Source organism: Chrysochloris asiatica, unplaced genomic scaffold (assembly GCF_000296735.1).
Source record: "Chrysochloris asiatica unplaced genomic scaffold, ChrAsi1.0 scaffold00005, whole genome shotgun sequence".
NCBI lineage: Eukaryota > Metazoa > Chordata > Mammalia > Afrosoricida > Chrysochloridae > Chrysochloris > Chrysochloris asiatica.
Window position 1 is genome coordinate 6,667,025 of NW_006408523.1, and position 21,199 is coordinate 6,688,223.

General features: G+C 45.8%; 1 protein-coding gene across 1 annotated transcript in view; it reads left to right on the forward strand.

The window, feature by feature from the left end:
* Window positions 1-21,199, forward strand: part of MTMR6 (myotubularin related protein 6) — a 34,720-nt gene that overhangs the window by 4,305 nt on the left and 9,216 nt on the right. Inside the window, exons 2-8 of the mRNA XM_006831950.1 lie at window positions 5,186-5,302; window positions 8,904-9,066; window positions 11,142-11,299; window positions 11,462-11,590; window positions 15,051-15,185; window positions 19,531-19,663; window positions 20,812-20,921. Of these exons, the coding sequence (XP_006832013.1) occupies window positions 5,186-5,302; window positions 8,904-9,066; window positions 11,142-11,299; window positions 11,462-11,590; window positions 15,051-15,185; window positions 19,531-19,663; window positions 20,812-20,921 (945 nt within the window). The remainder of the gene's footprint in view (window positions 1-5,185; window positions 5,303-8,903; window positions 9,067-11,141; window positions 11,300-11,461; window positions 11,591-15,050; window positions 15,186-19,530; window positions 19,664-20,811; window positions 20,922-21,199) is intronic.

Below are 21,199 nucleotides of genomic sequence, written 5' to 3' on the forward strand. Positions count from 1 at the left end.
TGGTAGCATAGTGGTTATGAATCGAGCTGTTAACCACAAGGTCAGCAGTTCAAAACTACCAGCCGTTTTGTGGGAGAAAGGTGAGGATTTCTGCTCCTGTAAAGACTTACCGCCTCGCAAACCCTATACAAGGTCGCTATGAGTCGGAACCAACACCACGGCACATCACCACCACCACCACCATTCTGATACCTTTCTTTGTCATTAGAATGCGAGATCATATTTGTATATAGAAATGTTACCTGTTACTAAGAGGGAAGGAGGCATAAAACTCAGCATGAATAAACGAACCAAGAATCAGAAGCATATCGTACCTGTCCAAAATAGGAGCTAATAACATTTTGAGGAGCATCTGCACACCTCCCTGGGTAAAGTGCTAGTTTTGATGGCAGTTTCTTAATTTCCATTTTACAGGTGAGACAAGAGATACAATCTCAACCCTCTCAATGTGTATTTTCTGCTTCCTGAGTGGCATCAGGGTGCTCTCGGACGGTTAATTCCTAGCAAGCTGTCAGGGTGTGGCGTAATGCTTCTAAGAGTCCAGATGGATGCTGTGCTGTGTTATTGTTGGTGTTAGGTGTTGTTGAGTCTGGTTTGACTCAGAGCGACCCCATGCACAACTGAATGAAGTACTGTCCAGTCCTACGCCACCCTCACAGTTGTTAAACACTTGGGCCCATTGCCACTGCTACTGTACCAGTCCATCTCCTTGGGGGTCTTCCTCTTTTTCGAAGCCCCTCCAGTTTACAAGTTTGTTGTCTCCTTCTCCAGGGATGGTCCCTCCTGATAATGTGTCTGAAGTCTGAGCGAGCGTCTGACCATCCTGCCTTCTAAGGACCATTCTGGCTGTACTTCTCCCCATCCAGATTTGTTAGTTCTGGTAGTCTCTGGTACTGTTAGGAGTCTTCTTAAGAGGACTTGGAGCCCTGTTCGAGGGAGGGAGATAGCACAGTCCAGCTTCAGTCACCACGACGCCCATTGTCACGTAGTTACTGACTGCACAGACGGGCTCACAGAGCTGGGATTGCAGATGTCCGTGGGTCCCTTTCTCCCAGAGGCAACGTTTTCTCTTGCAGGTGGATACATCTAGTTGACTCCGACTCATAGCGACCCTGTATAAGGTTTTAGAGGCTGTAGGAACCAACAGCTGCCTCTTTCTCCTGAGGAGCGGCTGGTGGGTTTGAACTGCTGACCTTATGGCTACCAGTCCAGTGTTAATTGTAGAGCTCCATCAGAGCTCCTTTTGAAGATAGATGTTGTTGTTGATCTTGTTAACGTCCTGTCGCCTCAGTTTCAACTCATAGTGACCCTGTCTGGAGTTTCTAAATGCAATTCTGCGTGTGTTTGATTTCCTGTCTTTTCCCTTTCCAACTTTGCACTCAGATGCAATTTTGCAATTTGAACTTCCTGTGTAGACCATTAGGCACCTTTTAGTGGAGGCCTGTAGTTGGCCATGACCCCACTAAGTGGCCATTAAGGTAAAATGTTTTGGCATTGCTCAGTAATGAGCATGCTTTCTAATTCCTTTCTCCCTGCTCTGTTTTCTTGTTCTTTCTCTTCTCATAGTCTCCACCCCCCACCCCCGCCCCATTTCCGTTTGCCTGTTGGAGAACTGATAGCTGAAGGCTCTTCACACTGCTTCAGACAGTGCCCTGGAATCCTTGTAGCTACTTCTTGCGCACTGAAATGTCAGGTACTTCCAAGCAAAACTCAGGGGATTGCTGGAATGACAGCTGTACTTTCAGTTCCTTTATGAAAAGGAGAAATACAACTAAGCAGTTGGTTTTTAGAAATGCGTTTATTGTCATTCAGACTTCTAAGTACCAAATTCATTTAGAACAAATTCAGATCAATTTTATAATCCAGTACCATGGATTACAAGCCAGCATGTTTCTTAGAAGTGAGCATTGTGAGAGTTCATCCATGTACTTTGGGCATGTGATCAGAAAGGACCCGTCAGTGGAAAAGTACATCACACATGGTAAAGTAGAGGAGGGTCATTGAAAAAGAGGAAAACCCCCAACGAGATGAGTGACAGAGTGGCACAGTGGCAGCCACGCAGACCTCCCGCGTATGACAGTGATCGTGAGGTGTGTCGTCGTTCTGTTTACAGAGGGTCTGCATTGACCCCATGGCACGCAGCAGCAGCACCATTGAACCAGCTGTGTCGTGCTTTTCTGCTGTTACGTGTTTTCTTGATGTGAACACAGCTTTATAACTAACAAGGAGCCCAGGTGGCGGCGTTGTAACATAAGCAGTGGACTTGCTAACTGTAGGGCCAGCGTCTGAGATTCCATCCGCCCCTCTGTGGGAGAGAGATGAGGCTGTCTGCTCCTATAAAGGTTTAGTCTCAGAAACCCTGTGTGGAGAGGGTCACTGTGAGCCAGGATCCACTCGATGGCACTTGGTTTAGTTTTGGTTCTGAGGTGATGAATAACCCTTAATTTATTATTTTCAAACAAGATTGTCTTTTCTCTCAGATTTAAACGAGATCTGGATGCTTGTGCTTCGTGCTGGATGTAGTAAACGTCACTGAATTAATACTCTTCTTGTTGTTAGGTGCTGTCTAGTTGGTTCCATTGCATAGCGACCCTATGCAAGACAACAAAACTCTGCCGCGCTCTGCGCCGTCACAATTGTCCTTACGCCTGACCCACTGCTACCATCACTTGTCAGTCCATCTTGTTGGGCGTCTTCACAATGGTTAAAAAGGCACAATTGGTTATGTATATATTTTGTCATAGTAATCTTTAAAAAGATTTGGATGTTGTGTGGACACTGTGTAGGTGATGCTCATGCAGTTAGTAGAGTCCTGGCGTGGCGCTGTAGGATAAGTGCTGGACTGCTTACCATAAGGTCCATGGGTCAAACCCACTAGCCGCTCCTTGGAAACCCTGTGCCTTAAATGTAAATGGTCTAAACTCCCTGTTCAACGGACAGAGTGACAGAGTAGATTTAAATGTTCCAAGGTAGCATATGCCCAAGAACCAGTGTATTGAAGGAAGGAGTCGAAGCTACACTGAAGGCATTAGCCGAAAACAAGCATCAGGACTTGACAGAATGCCAGTTGAGATGGTTCAACAAATGATGCAGTCCTGAAAGTGCTCGCTCATCTCTGCTAAGCAATTGGTAAGATAGCTTCCTGAACAACTCACCAGAAGAGATCTCTATCAGTGCCCATTCCAAAGAAAGGGGATCCAACAGAATGTGGAGAGATTACCAACTGTATTGTTGTTGTTGTTATGTGCCGTGGTGGTATATTTACATATGTGAAAACTGCATAGTGATTAAAGAAGATTGAAGAATTGATGCATTTGATTTGAGAATTGATGTTGGTAAAGAATATTTAATATGGACTTCCAGAGGGGATGGCCAGATCTTTTCTTGGAAGAAGTACAGCCAGACTGCTGCTTAGAAGCAAGGAAGGCGAGACTTTGTCTGCCTTTAGACATGTTGTCAGGAGCAGCCAGTCTGGGGAAGGGCAGCATGCTTGGTAAAGTAGACGGTCAGGGAAGAAGAGGATGCCCCTCAGGAACTGGGTTGTCAGAGCGGCAGCAGCAGTGGACTCCAACAGCACTGATGGTGAGGATGGTGGAGACCCGGCAGTGTTTCCTTTCGTTGTCCGTAAGGTCATTATGCGTCAGAGTGGACTCATAGCACTGATGGTGAGCATGGCGGAGACCCGGCAGTGTTTCCATTCGTTGTCCGTAAGGTCATTATGCGTCAGAGTGGACTCAGAGCACTGATGGTGAGCATGGCGGAGACCCGGCAGTGTTTCCTTTCGTTGTCCGTAAGGTCATATGCGTCAGAGTGGACTCAGAGCACTGATGGTGAGCATGGCGGAGACCCGGCAGTGTTTCCTTTGGTTGTCCGTAAGGTCACTATGTGTCAGAGTCAACTCAACAGCACCTGACGCTGTGGTGTTCACTGTGACACTCTTCACAATAGCAAAAAGATGAAACAGCGCATGTGCCCTTCAGTGGATGAATGGAGAAGTCAAATATGGTACATGATACAGGTTTTCTTCAGCAAAAAGAAAACTAATTCCCAGGCATCTTGGAGCCTGAATGAACCTGGAGGACGAGTTCTGTAGCAGAAGCACTGGACTGCAGCGTTGGTTTGAACCATAAGATCAGTGGTTCAAACTCACCTGCTGCTCCTCAGAAACCCTACATAGGGTTGGTATGAGTCAGAATCGCTTGCAGGACTTAACAACAACATATAGTCAGTCACACAAAACCCAAATACTAGATGTCCTCACTTTTATGAAAGACATGTAGTTAGCAGGGCTGAGGGCAGGGAGGATGGGGTTCACTCGTACTAATTTTGGTGATGGGAAACCTGTATACAGGTTTATAAAGACATTGATAACAAAAGATAATGTTAATGAAACAAACAAGCACACACATCAAAAGAAGTATTCTGCTAACAGCAAGCAGAAGCACCTCTCGGAGTAGTTCTCATAACAGGACCCCATTATAAGTTGGGGATTACCTGTACTGCGTGCCTCCACGGCTTTGTCCAAAATATCCAAACCCACTGCCATCAAGTCATCTCCGACTCACAGCAAGCAACCTCATACAGGGTCTCCTTTACAAGGGCAGAGCCTCACGGCTGGTGGCTTTGAATTAACTACCTTGCAGCCCAAGGCTTAACCCACAGCACTTCCTTGCTAGATAGAAGGGATCGTTTTGAGAAGGAGAACAGTTTGAACAAGGCTCAGCGGTGGCCAGTCATTGCACTGGTCTGGAGAGGGGATTTGGGGTCTGCCACCCTTCTGTTTTCAGATTTGCTTTTTCTAGTGGGTTACTTTCGTAACCTAGGTAATAGTAACCTTATTTCTGCCTTGTTTCCTTTACAGGTGAATTTTAAATAAAGTGTTTGGACTCATGAGTGTTTTTTGATTATAACACACTCCTTTTTCTTGTTCCCCCTGGATATTTGTGCAAATCTTTTAAAAAAAATCTTACCAATTATATTGTGACTGTAAATCAAATCTACATCACAGGTCTTTTCTTTGTATGTGTGGTTCATAGATTCTTTCAAATGCTATGTGAACATTGCTGTTAATTATTCAGTAAGCTTTTGTATTTTCAAACAGAATGAGGGAAAAATCGAAAAGGAATGAGAGAGGAAGTGTTGGCACTGCTTTTGGGATGAGAAATGCTGTCTTTTTCTGTCTCAGGTTGAACAAGTGAAAGTTCTGGACCGATTCAGCATCAGCACCAAGTCCTTAACAGGAACTCTGTACTTGACGGCCACACATCTGTTGTTTATAGACGCTCATCACACGGAAACGTGGGTAAGGAGAAACGCACGCACCCCCCCCAACCCCCGCAGGCTAAGGGTGTTACATACAACACACTAGTAACAGACTTGAACTAGGTTTCCATGTTTGACCATCAGTTTCTTTGTTTATAGACGCCCATCACACAGAAACGTGGGTAAGGAGAACCCCCCCCCCCCAGGCTAGGGGTGTTACAACAACAACACACTAGTAACAGACTTGAACTGGGTCTCCGTGTTTGACCATTGGTGTCTTTGTTTCCACGTGTTGCTGTGTTGACACTATGACAAGGGGGGCAGTTGAAGAAGAGACGTTTTCTCACCATTGTGAAGGCTAGAAGTCCACATCAGGGTCTTGGTTGGGTTGTGTCCTTCCTTGTCAGGAACCCTGAGTGACCCTTGGCTTGTTGGTTATCTTCACATAGTATCCATCTTGGACCTTTGTTCTTTTTAAATCGGAAGGGATTAGATTTGTCGTCCTGGTGTGGCACTCTAGGGTCAGCTCTGCAAGGTTGCCAGTTCGGACTCACCAGCCACTCCTTGGAAACCGTATACAGGATTCTTAGGAGTCGGAACCAATTTGACAGCACTTAACAAAAGCAACTACTCATGCAATTGATCTAATTAACAAAACACAGCCTTAATTTCTAAACTGGATTATATGCACAGGTCTTGGGGTGAGCATTCTAACACAGGTGGTGGGGTGTCTAACACGGCATAGGCGCAATTTAATCCCTAGTAATTGGTGGTGGTGGTTATATACCCTGGAGTCAGTTCCGACTCATAGAGACCCTGTACAGGGTTTCCGAGGCTGTAAATCTTTACAGCAGCAGAAGGCCTCATCTTTCTCCCATGGAACGGCTGGTAGTTTTGAACTGCTGCTGACTCAGAGGTTAGCAGCCCAGCTCATAACCACTACACTACCAGAGCTCCTTTAACAATTGGTAACCAAACCATTTTCTAAGTAGCCAGTGGTACTGTACCGTAAAGCACTAGACTGCAAGGTCAGTTTCAACTGTAAGGTTGGCGGTTCAAAACTCACTCCTCAGAATCCCTATACAAGGTCACTATGTGTCACTGTTGTTGCCACTTAACAACAAGTAGAATGTGGATTCTTCCACAGAGTACAAACAAGACTCTTCTTATCTCCATAGAGTACTATGAAATGCCTACTTGTTTCATTTAAAAAGTAGGTACTGCCAGCAGATCAAATCGCATGTGCCTATTTTTATTCTAAATTACAATGTTGCTTTTAGGTGCCATCAAGTTGGTTCCAACTCGGAGCCACCCATATACGCGGCAGAACAAGTCCCTGCCTGGCCCTGGACTGTCCTCATACTGTGGCTGGGTGTGAGTCCATGTTACAGCCACTGTGCCAGTCTGTGTCCTGGAGGGTCTTCCTTTTCACCGACCCTCCACTGTACCGAGCACTCTGTCCTTTTCCAGGGACTGGTCCCTCTTGATAACATATCCAAAGTACATGAGGCCAAGTCTTCCCTTCCTTGCTTTTAAGAATTATTCTGGTTGTACTTCTTCCAAGATGGATTGGTTCTTTTGGCCGTTCATGGTACTTTCAATATTCTCCTCCAACACCATAACTCAAATGCATAAATTCTTATACAGTCTCCCTTATCCACTTGTCAACTTTGACATGCCTATGAGGTGATTGAAAAATACGAAGGCTTGGGTCAGGCGCCCAGTAGTCCTCAGACTGCTGTCTTGGCTCTTGAACGGTGCAGTATGTTGTCATTTGATTTCCTGCCTACTGCTTCCATGATTATTGATCCTGAATCCACGTAAATGAAACGCTGACTGCTTCAGTCTCTACCAGAACTGCCCTGTTCCCTTGGTCTGCAGGACCAGCTCTGCCATAAGAAAGCTTCTGTGTGTTTGTGGCCTGCTTTTGCACTCTTGTCTATGCTCTTGTTATACTGATGATGCTGTGCCGATGGCACTACCTCCCCTGCCCTGCTCAGGAGGTACACAAAGCAGGCTTCTTTTCTTTTTTTAAGTTTTATTGTGAATTATGTGATAGTTTACATGGGAGAACATTAGTTTTACATTCATCCTATCGTATATTCTTTCATTCAGGGACCTCCGCTCCTAGCCTACAAAGCAGGTTTCTTGCAGTGTGGGTGTGCTGTGGGACATCGGTGTTGCAAGTGAGGAAGGTGGATCAGCATGACCCCAAAACGCTGAACTTGTGAGACGTTCCCTTAGTTGCCAAGTGGCCACCGCGTATGTTGTCATGTAGGGCACTTGTCCTGCTTAGTGGTGATCCCAGAGGAAAGGCATCTATACTGAAATACAAGAGGGACTCAGTATGTCGTAGCAGCTCTGACTATTTCTGGGCAGTGAATCAAGATGAGAGCGCACTTCTGACTGAGTCCACAGGCAGGCAGACTGTTCTGTGACATCAACCCCTCGCGTTCTTTTCTACCTTGTCTTTGGACTGGACTCTTTGGCATTGGAAGGCCATCTGATTGCTGTGTGGTTATAATGAGTAAGTGGTTTACTTGAGATGCTGATTTTGAAGTCCTTGTGTTCTACAGAGGTACTTGGTCCTCCACACCCACTGTTTGTCCAGGAACTCTTGGGGCCTTACTCCAACACTGGTACCTGGTCTCCTCTGCACCCAGCGTTTGTCCAGGAATTCTTGGGACCTCACCCCAGCAGTGGCATTAGCACTCATGGCTAGTCATGCTTCATCCCTGCTCTTACCTTCTATTCTTCAGAACCCTCCATCCCAGAATTGTCTCCGTCTCTTATGCTTTTCCTAGAGAGAACATTACTGGGTGGCTGAGAGTGATAATCACATTTTAGATGCATTAGGTATTGAGTTTATAGTGGGACTCTTTAACTCATCTGTTCAATAAACATGAGTTGAACAGTTAGTGTTAAAGGCACTGTGTAGGTTCTGAAGATGTACTAATGATGAACTTAGCTTTGCTCTCGGTTCTGTGAAGTGCCCAAAGTCTAACTGGAGAACATGCCACTCACCACCCGACAAGTTGCTCCTGTCCTCAGTGCTCTGCAGGAAAGCGCAGGTTGATGTATGTGATGAGGACGTGGAGGCCTCTCCCTGTCTTGGGAGCCTGGTAAAGGGCCTGAGATATGACTAGGCATGCCTTTGTGGAAGTGTCAGTATCTCAGCCAGTGAAGCGACTCAGCACATGTGCTGAAGAGCCTGATGCAAAAGAAGACAACGGCCACTGTAAAGTCATCAGTGGTGGGGAGAGGGACTTGGAATGAGGCTGCAGAAGTGGGAAGTAATGTGCTTGGATGGGTTTTTAAGATAACTCCACTTTATTGTCGAGAATGAATTTGAGGGGTCAGGAGTAGATGTGCAGATAGGGTTCAGGGGCTGTTCCGTGCCTCAGGTGAGCAGCAATGGGGACAGTCCAGCTGGGAATGAGACAGTGAAGATGTGAGAAGTAGACGGGTCACAGAGAGACTTAGGGAGGTGAGGCGTGCTCGGGGCTTGAGCAGGCAGTCGGTTCAGAGTGCTGGCAGATACCATGGGAGACTTTGCTTTGCAGGGAATGTGTTTGGGGTGGTGAGAGGTCTTTCGCGTTCTTGGTTGCAGCGGCTTGACTGTCATGTCCCTCCCTGCTTAGATACTGCACCACCATATTGCCTCGGTGGAGAAACTTGCGCTGACGACGTCTGGATGCCCACTTGTGATTCAGTGCAAGAATTTCAGGACGGTGCACTTCATCGTCCCCAGGGAGAGAGACTGCCACGACATTTACAACTCTCTGCTCCAGCTGTCCAGACAAGGTAATGTTCCCCGAGACCAATGCTCACGTGTTCCATTTTGAAATGGGTGAGCCCAGATAGGCCATTTGATGTCTTCTGATTGTGGTTTTATACTCTAAATCACTCCTACAGCCAGGCATCTGTGACAAAGCACAAGGCCTAGACATAGCCCAAAGCTGTTGGTTCTCTCTTGTGGGGATGGTGTAAGTGAGGTGTTTTAAGGTCCAGACTTGGGAAGACCAGACCACCCCCTGCCGTTGAGCTCATGCTGACTCACAGCGGCTTGGCGATCCACTGAGGGCTCATGGGGCTGTAACTCTGTCTGAGAGCCGACAGTCTCCTCTTTCTCCTGTGGAGGCTTTCTCCTGGTGGCTTCAGACTGCAGACCTTTTTGGTTTTCAGCCCAGCACTTAACCCACAGTGCCACCAGGGCTCCACAGACTTAGGAAACCGTCTATTTAGATTCATGCTTTCCAAACGTGTTGATAGACAGTAGCAGGCCTTTTTTTAGAAGTGTATGTTCCACCAAAGCCTTCATTGATTCTGACTCATAACAACCCTTTTTAGGGTTTCTGAGGTTGTAAACCTGTACGGGGATAGAAAGCCTCATTTTTCTATCGAGAAGCAGCTGATGGGTTTGAACTGTAGACCTTGAGGTTACAATCCAGCTCTTACTGTGCGGCGCCCCCAGGACGCCTCTCTATTCCACAACCAACGGGAATAGCTTAAAAATTGACATGGCTGAATGCCAAGTTCAGGAAAGTTAATAAGAGTTCTCTGACAGCGGTCAGGCTAACATAGGACTGATGAAGTGTTTAATGTATGGGCCTGCTCACCGAGAGGCATGTGAATCCCCCGGAGGTGCCTCAGAAGAAAAGCCTGGTGATCTGCGTACACAAAACCTGCCACTGCCAACTCTCTGGAGCGTAGTTCTGCTCCGTCACACAGGAGGTCGCTGTGAATCCCAGTCAACTAGATGACCGTTGATTTAGGATTGAGAGGCGAGAAGTAAGGCTTGGTAAAATGGAGGATTAGCGAAAGCGAGGAGACCCCAAAGAAAAGGAAGGGCCCCATGGCAGCAGCAGTGGGCTCGAGTTAGCAGTAATGATGGTAAGCATGGCCCAGGACCAGGCAGTGTTTTGTTCGGTGGCCCATAGGGTTGCTCTGGGTCAGAACAGACTCAATGGCACCTCACAACAACAGCAACAAGGCCCTGAAGAGGAATCTGTCACTCTGCGTATGACCTAGGGCTCTGAGGACCTCTTTCCCTCCACAGGACAGAATTTCCTCCTCCTCTTACGGAGACAAAGCAGACTGTTGCTGAGTGTTACAGAACCTTTTTTGTTCAGTACACTGGGGTTGTACCCTGTACGATTGATCATACCCTGTACGATTGATCAGGGAGCAGGTCTGGATGCACCTTTCTCTCCTCACATACAAGGGGACTTCAAAAAGTCCATGGAAAAACTCCATTATCTTTTCATACTCCGTTTTTTTCCATGCACTGTTGGAAGCCTCCTCATATATCTCATCGCCGCCCAAAGATGGTAAAGATTGAGTAAAGATGGTTCTGTGACTTGGAGGACTTAGCCTTGCTCAAAGTAACATTTCTCTCTCCTGCGCTCTGTGCACCCTCGTTGGTTTGAGCCTGCAGTGCCCTGGTGTGCGCTGTCCTGTCTGATGCAATTTCCTGTTCTTTGGCCCTCTCTGCTTTTTCTTGACAGCATTTCTCTCGTCTTTCACATCACATTTGGGACAAGTGGTGAGTGCAAAGGAAGTGTCTTTTGTTTTTCATATTTGATGTTTAAGAAAGGAAACACTGCAGTAGAGAAGTGAACACAAGCCAGGTGGGAGTCTGTAGCTTGCCTTTTGACGACTTAAATTGAATCTCAGAGCGATGTTTGTATCTTTAGTTGTTTGCATCAGAGAACTGAGTAAGTATTAGGTCCAAGTACGTTCAGATCTTAGCCATCTCTTTGCAGATTTTAAAGAAGAAATGGGGATGAAACCAAAAACTTCACCTTATTACTGCAGTCCAGTAATGTATTATATCCTGTAAGTTATATATCAGTATACACGTGTTTTATATTCCATAGCCAAATATGAAGATCTATATGCATTTTCTTATAATCCCAAACAAAATGATTCGGAACGACTACGTGGTTGGCAGCTTATTAACCTGGCGGAGGAATATAAGAGGATGGGAGTGCCAAATTCACACTGGCAGCTGTCCGACGCAAACCGAGAATACAAGGTAATGGCGTACACAGGTGTGTGCTGGGAGTCCAACCAGTACAGCGGCCACGTGTCTGAATATGACTGTGGCATTTCTTGTACTGAGAGAAGTTTGAAAGTTTTTTCAGCTTGTGATTTGGCACTGTAAGTAGAATGCTTAGATGTCGTTTGATATTTACAGATCTGCGAGACATACCCCCGAGAACTGTATGTTCCCCAAACAGCAAGCAAACCGATAATTGTTGGGAGCTCCAAGTTCCGAAGCAAGGGGCGATTCCCAGTGCTTTCCTACTACCACCAGGAGAAGGAGGTAGGGATTTCCTTAAATCATAAACGTGGTTGTTGCTGTTAAGTGCTATCGAGTTGGTTCTGATCCATAGCGACCCTGTATAGGGTTTCCAGGGAACGGCTGAGAAGTTTGAACCTCCACCTCGTGGTTCAGACCGAGCTTGTGGTCCAGTACTTTATCCCTCAGCTCTACACCAGGACTCCATAAATGTGGTAGTCTCACTCTTAGCCTCCAAAAGAACACTGATTTTTATGTTGTTGTGGTTAAGTGCGTTGAGTCAGTTCTCACTGACTCCTAGTGACCTTGTTTGTATAGGGTTTCTGAGGAGCGGCTGGTAGATCTGAACCGCCGACCTTGCAGTTCAAACAGATCTTGGGATCCATTGCTCATCACCCTGCAGCGCCCCATCAGGAGTTTTACCTTAGAAGTGTGTTAGATAATGTTGCCTAATAGGAAACCCCGCTGCTCCTCGGAAACCCTATACTGGGTCACTGTGAGTCAGAACCGACTCCATGACACTTCACAACAACAGTAGGGAAATGCTGGCTTTTCACTTCATTACAGACTTCATTTGAAGTCTGAGTGTTTCGTTCTGTTGTGCACAGGCTTGCTGTGAGTCAGAACCGACTTGATAGCACCTAACAGCTCTGAAATAACAGAAACTTCGTATTTTCTTGTCATGTTCCTGTCTTCTTTGTCTTCCTTCTTTCCTTCTAGTAGAGATTTGAAAATAAAGGGTTTGAGTTTGCTTTTCTTGCCTTGGCTTTGGTCCTGCTTGTATTAGGGGAAACCTGAGAGTTTGAGAAGCCAGCCATGGAGAACAGAGAAGGAATCTAGGGTATTTTCAGGTGCCAGGTTAGCACTTGTTTGTGTTAAAGCCTTTCCAGTTGAGTTTTCACTTACAGCACCCACAGACGACAGAGTAGCCCCGTCCCTGGGTCCTAACAGGAGCAGATTGCTGGGTCTCTCTCCTATCCGGTAGGCAGCTCTTCAAATTCCAGAGGTGTTTGCGTTGTGAAGAAGTGGCGGAAGTGTTTCTGTTTTGAGCTTCTTCCACTGAGATTGCTCATGACAAGCCTCAGAAATGTTATCTTTGTGGCCTACTGACACAGTCTTCCTAATAACCTCATGGGGCAGATGCTCATTACCTCTAGCTTTCCAGCGGAAAGAGGTTAAAAGAGAGGCTATCATTTCCCTGTGTCCCCAGCTCGGGAGTTGAGGTGTTGATGTCATTTCTAACTCGCAGTTCTCTGTGGATGGCCCGGTTCTGGACCTTTGGAAGCTGTTACATTCTTAGTTCTCCCCGGCATTCTGAAAATTCACCGTGATGTGGCTTTGTCTGTCTTTGAATTTTGTTTGGAAACTCGGGTCTCTTGGTTTGAGGAAGTGATTTCTCTGTTTGCTTGGTAGCTTTCTCTCTTCTGTTAGTTTTCCTGTAACTGCCTTTTTTGACCTTCTCTCCTGTTTTCTCTTTTTCTGTGTCCTGGAAGATATTGTCAACTTTCTTGTTTCGTTTCCTGGATCCGTTATTTCTGGTCTGCCAAGAGAAGATACTGTGAATGTTTTCAGTCTGTTGTGTGTATTTCTGCAGCAGTGGGTCTAAACCAGGGCTTTCCCAGAGTGGCACTACTGATGCTTTGGACCACATAATCCCAAGTTGGGGTGTGTGGGGGCTTTCATTGGCCACTCACTGTACGATGCTTATCAGCATCCTTGACTTCCCCAGTCCCTAGTTGTGAGAACCAAAATGTCTCTAAACATAGTCTACCATCCTCAGGGTAGAGGGGCATGAGTGTGAGAGGGGCCAAAATTGCCCCAGTGGAGAACCACTGGTCTAAACTAAATTTGGGTTATTCAGAAACTTGCCTTGTATCAAATTTGCACCCCCCTACTACTACTTATGGATGTAATTAAGGTGAAATTCACAAAGCATACAATGAGCCTTTTTGAAATAAACAATTTAGGGGCAGTTTTTACATTCACAGCGTTGTGCAGCCACCATCTCTGGCAGTTTCTGAAGGTTTCATCACAGAAAATAAACCTGGTGACTGTTACGGAGTCCTGGTGTGGCACTGTGGGATAAGCACTGGACTGCAGGGTTGGCGGTTCAAACTCACCAACAGCTCCTTGGAAACCCTATACAGGGTTGCTGTGAGATGGAGCTCAGTGGCACTTCACAACAGCAACCTGTTAAGCAGGTGCTCCCACCACCCCAGCCCTGCCTGCCCCTAGCCCCTGGCATCCACCACAGTGAGTTCTGTCTGTAGATTCCGTTTGTATGCTGCTGTTTGCTGTTAAGTGCCATCAAGTCAGTTCTGGCTTATAGCAACCCCTGTGGACTGTATCCAAGGATTAGCTAGTTGGTTCGAACCACCAACCTTGCAGTTAGTAGTCTAGTGCTTATTGAAATGCAATCATATATTTTATGACCATTTATGTTTGGCTTCTTACCATGTAATCAGCGCTTTATTCCTCTTTATGGTTGGACAGTATTGCAGTACGTGTATGTATATATATACCCCATTTGTTTATCCATTCATCCATTAATAGACATTTAGTCTGTTTCTTTATATATATCCTCGCCCTCATGGGTTGACCATATTTCAATCCAAATTTGTGGGAAGCTCATTTCTCTCATTATATGCCTCATTTTATATAGAAATTGCTGACTTCTAGGTCTCAATAATGCCAGTTAGAGATCTCAAACAACAGCTCTGGCGTGTGGGTTTGGGCACAGTTGGTTGGCCCTGGACTGCCAACTGAAAGGTTGGTAGTTAAGGTTTAGGCCCACGCAGTGGGGCTGTGGAAGAAGAACCTGGTGATCTGCATTGTAGAGATCCCAACTGGAACCCTTAGGGAGCTTGGCATCACCCTGAGTAGGAATCGACCCAAGGGCAGTGGGTTTGGCTTTTTGGTGTAGAGCTCTGAGCATTTGGAAGGTAAACGTTTAACTGTTGTTATTTTTAAAGTCCGGTTTGACTGTATTGACTAATCTCTTGCATGAACTTGTATTGACAATACCCTGTAATCTAAATGGATCACAGAACACTTGCTTCGCAACAGCAGGTTACTTGTCACGCATCAACCAGTCAGTATTCTTTCACTGAACTGGAAAGTGGGTATTTAGGTCTCCTCCAATAAGGAAGGGGGGTAATGAAATATTATAAGTGAATGCCCCCAGCCCTCTTGTAACTTTCACACAGATTGCGTATTAGATTTTAACATTTCCTCTGTTTATAAGCTAATGGAACGCTGGTGGTACAGTGATTTAAATGTTGGGCTTCTAAAGTTCAAGTCCCCCCAGCCTCTCCAGCCGAGGGTTAAGAGCCCAGAAACGCTGTGGGGCAGCTCTGCTCTGTCCTGTGGACTTGCTGTGAGTCAGGATGACTTGAACGCTGTGGGTTTGGTTTTGCTTACAAGCATTTTTGAGACATGTTTTCACGTTCTTTGGATGATCTGTTTCCTGTCTTTGAAAAATTAGGCTGCCGTTTGTCGGTGTAGCCAGCCGCTGTCCGGCTTCAGTGCCAGGTGCCTGGAGGATGAGCATTTGCTTCAAGCCATCAGTAAAGCTAACCCGGTCAACCGCTACATGTATGTCATGGACACCAGGCCCAAGGTAGGTGTCCGCGCAGTTCCCTCGGACCTGTCACATGGGTCAGATTAACCAAGACTGATGCCATTGAGGAAATGATTGTAGTTATTAGAATTCTTGATGGAGATGTATTGCTATTCATAACATTCTCTCTAGCTGACAAAATGTGTTATTCTGGTCAACAAACCCTTGTCGCAAATACAGAATTTTTCCCAGTTTAGAAACTGGCTTAGTGTAGCTGAGGGGGCTTCCCAAAGTGTGTGGGAACATTCCAGTATTTTTTCATTGCACTGTGGAAGTCCCTGGTAGACTGTGCATTACCTAAGCCCACCAGTGAGCCTGGCTTCACGGTCTTCAGTCAGACGGCCACACTCAGAATTCCCACACAGGGGTAATTTTACTTAAGTTCAAACTCAGAACAGCTTCCTGTTATGTAGGACTGCTACAAGAGGTGTAAATCACACTAAGAAAAGGGTTTTGGGTCTTAGAAATTTGTAGCTTTGTTTTGGCTTGCAGACAGTAAAATGTCACCTTCTGTGAGTTTTGACAGACACATAGAGTCATGTAACTACCTCATTAAGGATCTAGAACAGTGCCATCACCCCCGAAACCTCGCCTTGTGCCTCTCCTCCCAAACCTGTCATCTACCCCTATACTGTGATTTCCCTTGGCCCAGTTGCCCTACAGATAGATCATATAGCAGGTCGTCTTTGAGTTCGGTGCTCTGACTTATGCAGTTTGTTTGAGATGTGTTGTGTGTACCAGTAATGCCTGGGAGATGGAGACTCTATGAAAGAATCTAATGAAAGTTCTAGAGGTGAGAAGTGTCCTAACCAGGCTTATGCATAGTAGCCTGACCTCGCTGAGGAAATAATAAGGCCAAGGAAGACGACTCGGCTGAAACACCAAGGGAAAAAAGAGTCAAAACAAAACCAAATACCCGAGAGCTGGGGGACCAGGTCAGAGTTTAATGTATGTGTTATTCGAGTCCGAGAAGGAGAGAGAGATGTTCAAAGAGATAGTTACCAAGTATTTTCCCAAACCTCAGATCCCTAGAAGCAGAGAGAACCAACACACAGTAGGAGTAAAATATTTCAAAGTGTGGTAAGTCAAAGATAAAGAGAACACCTCAGAAGCAGTCAGGGAAAGGAGGAACTGATGACCTACAGAACAACAAAGAGACGGCAGGCAGTGTGCTCCCATTAAGGGCCTGGGTAGCATAGTGGTTACGCATTGGGCTGCTAACCTCAGGGTCAGCAGTTCGAACCTACCAGTTGTCCTGCAGGAGAAAGATGAGGCTTTCTGCTCCCGTAGTTGCTATGAGTTGGAACCGACTCCACGGCACGTAACCACCACCACCATGCTTCCATTAGAATCTATAGAGAGAATAATGAGGTCGTGAGGACTCGTCCCTCTTCACAAAGATAATTCTTCTCTAGTCACTTGTTTGCACTCTTGTCTGTTTCTTAGAGGTGTTGAGAACCTCAGAGATTCAAGTGACCCATTGGGTACGTCTGCTCATACACTGAAGCAAACTGCCCACGTTGGTCATTTGAAGGACAGCGATTTAGATAGAAAACATGAGGGGCTCGTGGGGCCAACCTCTTAGGTCTTCGTGTACATATGAGCTTAGGAAAGCTGAGCTCTTGATGATATGAGGGGTTTTCAAAAAGTCTGTGGAAATATTCCATTATCTTTTAAGTCCATTTATCCATGAACTTTTTTTTTTTCATCCATGAACTTTTTGAAGCCCCCTTTATGTGTGTCTTAGGAAGAAATATTAAGTAGTGAGTATGTTGTGAAAAATTAGTGTGTATCCTTTTTCTTTACAGCATTTTGAATTGACACCATACTTTGCATTAAAATAATAGCCCTTAATTAGAAATACTCAAGGAAACCATCAGTACAGATAGTTGAGGGAGGAAATACTGAGCTTGCGGATGATAAATCCTGGGCTGTTCTGTTAGACATCTGTAGCGTCAGGATCCGTTTTTGTCATCAGGACAAATGTCAGAATCCCTTTTTCTGTTTTATAAACACAGTTAAACAGTCAGTTCACTTAGGACCTTGAACCTAAACGAGCTAAAACCTCAATGACAGCAGCTAACGTTACTTTTAATTTTTGTTATAGCACCGCATGCAGAGCTGGTGGGAAACACAAAAGGACATTGGCAGAATTATAGTGCTGCTGTCCTCACAAATCTGGAACGATGAGAAAATCAGAGAGAGCAATGAGAGAAAGCGAGTGAGCAGTTCAGAACCTGCACTCCTGTAGGCAGCGTGCTGACAGGACGGGTAGCCCTTCTAGACCTAATTCCCACCAGGGTGCTCTCTCACGTGACCAAAGACAATGGCGGGAACAGATGAATTTCAGCGAATTAGAAGTATTTACAAATTAGAAAGGGTGTCTGTGTATTTGACATTCATTAAATCTGAAAAGACTTGCTTGGGCATTAAAAGTGTTGGTCACATGTCCTGTAAGAACCGCCTTTGCTTTCCTTTTCTGAATAACCAGGGTGGATTACTTAGAACTATTTTTAGGTAGTAGTAGTTATATAGGTTATTATAATACACAGCTTTCTGACGATGAGGTTTGAAGGAAATTTTTTTTGTATAATTTTCCTCAACGCACAAAGTAGGCTTTTCTGTGACTGTGTAATAGTCAAGCTTAACATCATGTTGTAATCATGTGGGAAAGGAGCCCTGGTAGTGCAGTGTTTAAAGCAGCTTGGCTGCTAGCCAGAAGGTTGGCAGTTTGAGCTCACTGGTTTCTGCTGATGGGCTAGCTCTCTGTCCTCTAGGCCCCTGTGAGTAGGATAGCTGGATCCTACAGGACAGCAGTGAGTGTGGGGTTTTTGTTTTCCTATCCCTCATCCTCTAGGAGCATTTTAAATATGTAATTCGAAATTTCATGGTGATATCAGTTGTGCTGTTGTTGTGATGTGCCGTGGAGTCGGTTCCGACTCATAGTGACCCTGTACAGGGTTTCCAAGGCTGTAAATCTTTACGGGAGCAGAAAGCCTCATCTTTCTCCCGCGGAACAGCTGGTAGTTTCGAACTGCTGACGCTATCAGGTGTGCTGTAGGTATAGCTTAAAAGTACGTGTTACCAGCCTGGGGCCCTGATCTTTCAATTTGGGTTCTAGTCAAGGTCACAAGCATGTCTAGGAAATGGCAAGGGTGAAACCTGTGATTTGCAAAACGCCCTGTTTTCCCAGGTCTCCCAGGGTTTCTTCCTTTGACAGACTGCGGTAAGTGGCACGTGTTGGAGTCTTTCCTTCTCCAACAGGGGCTGACGTTTGCCAGCTTGCCTCTCCTCCGTATGCAATCCTGTTTTGAGAGAATTGAAGGCACCAAAGCCTGAGTGAGCCTCTGCCCTCTGGGCCTCCAGGTGGATGCAGCCCTGCACTGCACTGAGAAGCCAGTTCAGCGCTGGCTCTGTTTCTGGATACCCACCAGGAGAGTGCGTATGCGGCCCCCTTTACTCTGTGGGCCTGAAGTACTTTCTCCAGTCGTCTGAGGCAGATTCCAGGGTCCCTGATGCGTTCAGAAAAGGAGGCTGGAGTGGCACAGCTGTTTAGTGCTTGGTTGCTAACTGAAAGGTCAGCGGTTTCAATCCACCAGGCCCTCCACGGGAAAAGATGGGGCAGTGGTTACGAATCAGGCTGCGTACCTTAAGGTCAGCAGTTCAAAACTACCAGCTGTTCCATGGGAGAAAGATGAGGCTTTCGGTTCCTGTAAAGATTTACAGCCTCGGAAACCTTATACAGGGTCGCTGTGAGTCGGAACTGACTCCATGGCACAGGACCACCACCCACCACCACCACCACTTCCATAAAGATTTGTAGTCTAAGACACCCTATTAGCAGTTCTCCTCTGTCCTGTAGGATCGCTCCAAATGGGAATCAAAACTCAAAGCAGTGGGGTTTGGGGTTTTTTTTGCTTCATTTTTGTTTGGATGGTGGCTTTTTTAATGATCTAGCGCTTCAAGCTTGTTCTGAAGCGAATCTCACAGGTTGAGTCTGCAAAAGTAAAGCTGCTCACATCTGCTCATCTCTGTGTCCTTTCGGATTTAGAGAGATTACAATTGTGAGAGATTACAAACATATGGCAAACAGGCTATTAGCATAAATGAACTAGCCTCATGAACTATTTGTGGGGAGGTTCCTGTCTGGACCTTTCCATTTTGTGGTAAATCATGTGTGACATTTTTAACTTATTAAAACCAGTAGTTTATTCTGTCTTGACGAGTTCCTTTTTGTTGTCTGCTAAGCGATTGGTATATTGAGTGCTTCCACAACACACGTTAGAAGTTAAGGTCAAAGGTTAGAAGTCATTTGCTTCTGAATTTCTGCTCTCTTCTGTTTTAGCTCAATGCTATGGCTAACCGAGCAGCGGGGAAAGGCTACGAGAATGAGGATAACTATGCTAACATTCGCTTTCAGTTTGTGGGCATTGAAAATATCCATGTCATGAGGTCCAGTCTGCAGAAACTACTGGAAGGTATGGTTTCTGCTCTTATCTTCGAAGTCCCTTTGTCCAGTGGAAATTGAATATGTAACTGCACAACATTCTGGTAGTTTACCTCCCAAATGTAAACAGCAACACGTCACATTAGGCTAGGTTCTCTAGAGAAGGGAAACCAGTGAAACTTGTGTGTTTATATATTGATATAAAGAGACGTTTATGTCAAGGAAATAGCTCATAATTATAGAGGTGGGAGAGTCCCAAGTCTGGGCCAGATGAACCAAGAGCCACAGGCAAGCAGGCGGACCGGCAAGCAGCAAACAGGTGGGCAGACAGGTAGGTAGGTGATAAAGCAGGCCACTGGCTCAAATCCAGAGAACCTGAGGTTGGAGGACGAGCCAGATGCAACATCCAGGCCCAGCAGAAAGCAAATAAACTTCGCCTGAGTGTCGGTTCTATTGGAAGCAGACCACACCCCTGAGGAAGCATCCTTTCAGTTGATTGGCTGCTCAGAACCAGTCATCATAGAGTTAGTCTTCTCAGAGGTGACAACACTGTGTTAGAGCTCACCGTGGAATAACCACATCTGAACTGGGCATCCTGGCCCAGTCAAGTTGACCCAAAACTCTCACAAGGGGCTTCAAAAAGTCTGAGGAAAAATGAAATGAGAAGACCATGGAATTTTTCCATGAACTTTTTTGAAGCCCCCTGTGTATTTCTTTGTCCTTCAAACAAAATCATCTTTCAACAGGTAGTTAATTTGTTTTTAAAGAGGAGTAATAATCTATTCTTTTTAAAGAAATCCAGTGTGTGTTACATCCCAGAACATCTCATTGTGGTCTGGCTATGTTTCTATGTGGGCTAGCTGCATGTGGGGTGGTCGTGTGGACGGTATTGTTGGACAGATACTGCTGCATGTGGGTGGTGGTCACTGGAATACTTTTAGCTAAATACTTGTGATACTAGTGTTTTTATTTTTAGGAGAGTAGAGTATTTGAACACAGGAAATGACAGGAAAAACCTACAAAAACAATCCTTTGTTGAGCTTCTCGAGCATCTTTTCATTTATCCAGTCTGGTTTACCTGTTCCTTCCCCTCCCTTCTCATGGGCTCACCTGGAGACTCGCTGAGCAGGAGCCGTGGAAACTGCCTCACTTCTAATGAGCATCTCCTGCTTCTTTCAGTCACTGGTACCAAAGGGCTGTCTGTCCAGGACTTCTACTCCGGCATGGAAAGCTCCGGATGGCCCCGCCACATCAAAGCTGTCATGGACGCCGCCATCTTCTTAGCCAAGGTAACCCTGTTAGAGACGGGGTTGGGTCTGGGCTTTATAGTGTTTAGAAAGGAATGGATGGCCCAGTCAAGGGAACTGTCCTCAGCTCTCGCCCTGTAACGCAGCTCACTTGAACTGGAGAGCTGTAAGTCATCATGTGGCACTTAATGCCGAAGTGTATGTGGAACAGGATTTTCGTCTTTCTTCATGTGTTTTCTGTTTGCTCTGTGTTTGTGTTGTGTTGTTTTGTATTTGGGACGCCTCAGTGTGACGAGAGAGCCTGTTCAGTTGTGGCTCTT